Here is a 5000-nt window from a genome sequence, read left to right on the forward strand (position 1 = left end):
AATATTTAGTGACTTCATTTTTTAATGCGTGGCGTCATGAGTCACAAACCTGGCTCGATGAAGCCCATATGAAAGTTCTAGTTTCATATCTTGCTCTCACACCCCTAAACACACCTGAGTGCTCCTAATCAGGACTGCTATGTTGGCTAACTCAAGTTGTCCTGCAGTTTCATATGCGACCATTGCTGGCCTATGAACAAGGCCACATATGAAGTATGGCGACTGCAGCACGAAAATTAATAACCTGAACTGATTGTTGTTTAGGTATAGGTGCTTGTCTTCGAATTTGTTCCTTCGAGATTAAATTTTCATTTGCGTGAGAAGCTGATACGTAGTTTGGCTGGAGGGATTGACGTGTAACTCATAAAATTGGAAAATTGCTTCCAGAAATAACATTGACAACCTAATTAGCAAAGGAAATGCCATGTGAATCTACTTTAATACATCCACTCCTCAGTCGCCCCAGGGCTCCCCCAGTTGATGAGTGAAATCGTCTGGCATAAGACAGAATGACCTTTTTTTCAAAATGCGTTTATGCACAAAAAAAAAAAGGCACACATGGACTCCTTTAGAGGAGATGTCTCAGAAATGTCCTCTTACAAGAAATGGGTTGTTAAAACATAAAAAAAGTCGACAAACATTCTACAAATTCCAGTATTAATGCAGTTTTATTTCATTCTGATCTTCTGCCATCAACCAGTTTATCGAGGGTCAAGGCCTAGCAGACAGTCTTTAATTGATAGCTCATTTTAATTCAAAAAGTCTCTTGTTTGTCTCGCTTATGAGTCCCTCCCAGGGAGGGGGAAGGGTCCTTGTTCCCTTTAAAAATTTGCTTGTGTTCCCTTGTTCCCGAAATTACTCTCAAACTTGTTCCCAGCTTTTTGATCCCTAAAATGGTTTATGTTCCCCATTTCCCTAAGATATTTTGTCTTTGTTCCCCTGTTCCCCAGTTCATATTAGCCACGTTCTCTTGTTACTGGCTTGCCAGTATGGCAAACCAGTTGGAATCTGTGTTTAGTTTCGTGTTTTTTTTATTTTTTTTTTCCGTGTCGGTAAAAGTCTTGCCTGTCACTCCCCTGCTAAGTAGTGGCTTTGTGCATAGAGTCTTGTCTGTGTATTTTGTTAGGTTTGAGGGGGCTGGGGGAATACGTAGATTTCCTTGGTGCACACAGATGAACGTTTAATTATTAAACCCGCAATGGCGTCGAAAGTCGTGGTAACGGGGATGGCGTTTTAGTGGAAAAAATATACCTTTATGAGATCAAGAATGGAACGTCAATTGGAATAACGAAACAGGCGGGGAAAATAAATATCTGGAACCTTAAAAGCGACGAGGGATGGTCTTCGAGAACAATTGCGGTCGGATATGAGAAAGTGTGTGTTGTTTCTAATCTTATTTTATAAACTGTGCTGGTATGTAGAACACTGACAGTAAGTGGGAAATTGAGTATAGGTGTAAAAGGAATCGAATGTCTTGAATGTATCACAGTGTTTACCGAAGTGACATCTCATGATCATTTGTCTGGCAATTGGCATTTAATTTGCAGTCAAGCTGTACAGTTTTCAGGTAAAAAAATAATTGAAAATGTGACAGTGAAGAATTATTGAAAAGAAAGGTTGTTGTCTATTTTGTGCTTTGGAAAAGGTTCTTTAGGAAAGAGTTCAATCTTGAACTGAAAAATATATTTATTGGCATATCGTATGGTTTGTGAGACGGATTGTTTCTTGTTTGCACGCACGGAATTGGAATAGAAAGGGTTTTTTTTGTCTCCAATAGCAAATATTTAGTTAGTTTCAATAAATTTCATGCTGGAAAAGGTTTTTGTGAGATGTTTCAACTGTTGTGATTCATTGTGCTGTGTAGTATTCGAGTTTAACTAATTTGCATAAGTGAGTTGAAATTTAATACGCATTAAATAAAGATGACAGGAATTTGTAGGCATGATCGTTCTGGCAAATGATTACAGCTGGCGATCGTTTTTAATTAAGGTCAGAAAAAGATTTCAGTATAGTCACTCTTGTGTAAAATGAAGTTATTGTTAACTTGAGAAAACAACAATAGGGTCGTTTATACGAGAGAAAATAAGCCGCGGCTTACTCTGGACGCGGCGTACATAATACGCGAAAGGAACTATTTATACGAGTATAAACTCCCAGGCCAGGATAAGCCGGGGCTTGAGAAAGCTGTGAACGTAGATTTTGCATCATTTATATGGGCTGTTCGCGTTTTATTTTCTCTTGTATAAACGGCCCTTATATTTCTTTAACTTTATTAAAGAGAGAGATTTCGCGCAAATTTTATTTCAAGCTATTCAGTTGAAATATTATTTCTCACCATTGGCTTCGTTTGCGTGATCATTTACTGGTGTTGACATTTAGGAGGTAGTTGTTTGGTTCTAAACGAGTAGGAATAAAACGACCAGGAATGAGCGAATTTTAGTGGGTGTGCGATAGCAACACGAGACAGGAGTCGAGAGATTCTAACGATAGACAGATACTAACTAACCCTTCCTGAAATAAACGAAGGGAAGCAGGCGTTGGTTGTTTGTGTGAATTTATAGCTACGGTGGCCCATATCTGCAAACACAACAAACACTTTTCCAAACACAACACAATATTATCTGAACACAACAAACTATTATTGAAACACAACACAGTATTACCGAAGCACAACACAATATTATCGAAACAAAACACTATATGATCGAAACACAACACAATATTATCGAAACACAACACAGTATCATCCAAACACAACACTGTATGATCGAAACACAACACAGTATCATCCAAACACAACAAAATATCATGGAAACACAACACAATATCATCGAAACACAACACAATATTATGGAAACACAACACTGTATGATCGAAACACAACACAATGTCATCGAAACACAACACAGTATTTGCAAAACACAACGCAAATCTCCCAAAACACAACTCCAAATGTTCCCGATTACTTTATGCAGGATATTACTACACAAAGCATAAACCCATCATTACTCGACCCAGTGGCGGGTTATGCGCCTGGATCATTCCCCGCCATTTTGTTTGTTATCTTCGCATGTGGCGATCTGTCGCGAGAATGGATGTGTCTCTTAAGTGCTTGAACTGCTCAGAAGAGGTCGAGGAAACTTACCAATATTGCTCTAGATGTGGAGCAGCCGTGGACAAAGAGGAGGTTCTCATTCGTTATTATTTTCAGCGTGGGTTTGATTACTCGGTGATATTACTCTTTTTAGAAAAGTACCATGCAACAGAAATGTCTATGCGTACTTTGCACAATAGACTGCGCGAGTACGGATTAAGAAGAAGGAATGCAAACAGTGACGATGCCGAAATTTACCAGGCCATTCAACAAGAACTGGACGGGCCAGGCTGTATGAGGGGTTATCGAGCTATGTGGCACACCCTTCGTTTGGATTACGGAATACAGGCACCAAGAAGAAAGGTCGAAGGGATTTTACAACAAGTTGACCCTGAAGGAACAGCCTTGAGGAAGGCTCATGCACTAAGGAGAAGGTCGTACACTAACCCAGGCCCGAATTTTGCGTGGCACGTTGACGGCTACGATAAGTTAAAGCCATACGGCTTTCCTATTCATGGTGCGGTGGACGGTTTCAGTCGTAGAGTCATGTGGTTGAAAATTTGCCCCTCGAATAATGACCCCTTCCATGTAGCTTCATTGTTTTACGATTGTGTTAAATCAAACAGAGGTTGCCCAAGAGTTCTTCGAACAGATTGTGGGACTGAAAATGTGACCATGGCGGCCATGCAGTGTTATTTTCGAGGAAATGGTAACGACGACCAAGCTGGATTGAATGCACATAGGTACGGATCGTCCCCAGCAAACCAGCGCATAGAGGCATGGTGGTCATTTTATCGGCATGACAGATCAACATGGTGGATTAATTTTTTTAAAGACTTAGTTGAAACAAACATTGTCGATACTGCTAGTGAATTAAGTATGTCCTGTTTGTGGTTCTGTTTTAAAGATATCTTGCAGGTTGACCTAGATCATGTAAGGGATCAATGGAACACCCATTACATTCGAAAATCACGTCATGATACAGTCCCTGGTAGGCCTGATGAGCTTTTCTACCTTCCAGAGAACAGTGGGTTTGAAGATTTCAGATGTCCCATTACAGAACAACAACTTGATGATATGGCTGTGTACTGTACAACAGACGAAGAAGAAAACATTTTTCTGGAGTATTTTAACTATGCACTGGAGAGTTTAAATTTGCACCGCCCGACAAACTGGAGGGAGGCATTAACACTTTTCCAACGTTTAATGCAAGTATCACAATAATTTTAGTACAGTGCAATGGTACTATGTTAAGCAGAAAATGGAAATGACTTCCACCAATTTTTCAGAGGAAATGTAATGCATCCTATTCAGTACTTTAAGTGCAAATAAGTTTACAAAGTTGGTTGTACACAAAAGTACAACAGATGCTCTACTCTTTCACATTTAGAAATGAGATACAATATGGTAAAGTGAAACTTTATTCATATCCAATTACTTCTTAACAGGAACAAGAATGATATTGCATCCTTACTTTTCAAGAGAATGTGTTTTAAACCGTCATTTCCTATCCCCTAGTATTTATAACATAATGCAAAGGTAACATTCTTATTCATTTGCATTTACCCTTTCACTTAAACATGAACAAGAACAGTATGAGGACCTCATTTCATTTCAAAAGACTGGGGAAGAGGTTTAGAACATTATGCATATCCATATCCCCTGGTATTTGCAAATGCAAAGGTGACATCTTTTTTAAAGTCATCATATGTGCCATGCACCACTGGTAATAACAACTGGCATGAACATGCATTTGCTTTTGGGAACTTGGATTTTTCACCACATTGCTCAGGTGCATGAAGGAAGCCAATGTGCAGTTCTATACCACCTGGGGGAACTTCCCTAACTCCACTGACAAAAAAAAGAATATCTCTGAAAGTCAATTCTACTGTTTTTTCTTCAACAT

At 39.2% G+C, this 5000-nt stretch overlaps 2 protein-coding genes across 2 annotated transcripts in view; both read right to left on the reverse strand.

The window, feature by feature from the left end:
- Positions 1-837: 837 nt before the first annotated feature.
- The window catches only part of LOC137979978 (asparagine--tRNA ligase, cytoplasmic-like), a 64216-nt gene continuing 60053 nt past the window's right edge, over positions 838-5000 (reverse strand). Inside the window, exon 22 of the mRNA XM_068827300.1 lies at positions 838-972. The gene's annotated coding sequence lies outside the window, so the exon portion shown is untranslated. The remainder of the gene's footprint in view (positions 973-5000) is intronic.
- LOC137981054 (G2/M phase-specific E3 ubiquitin-protein ligase-like) overlaps positions 4738-5000 on the reverse strand; it is a 786-nt gene continuing 523 nt past the window's right edge. The window contains exon 1 of the mRNA XM_068828421.1: positions 4738-5000. This exon is cut by the window's right edge and continues 523 nt beyond it. Within this exon, the coding sequence (XP_068684522.1) occupies positions 4738-5000 (263 nt within the window).

The sequence above is a fragment of the Montipora foliosa genome, chromosome 12, assembly GCF_036669935.1.
Source record: "Montipora foliosa isolate CH-2021 chromosome 12, ASM3666993v2, whole genome shotgun sequence".
NCBI lineage: Eukaryota > Metazoa > Cnidaria > Anthozoa > Scleractinia > Acroporidae > Montipora > Montipora foliosa.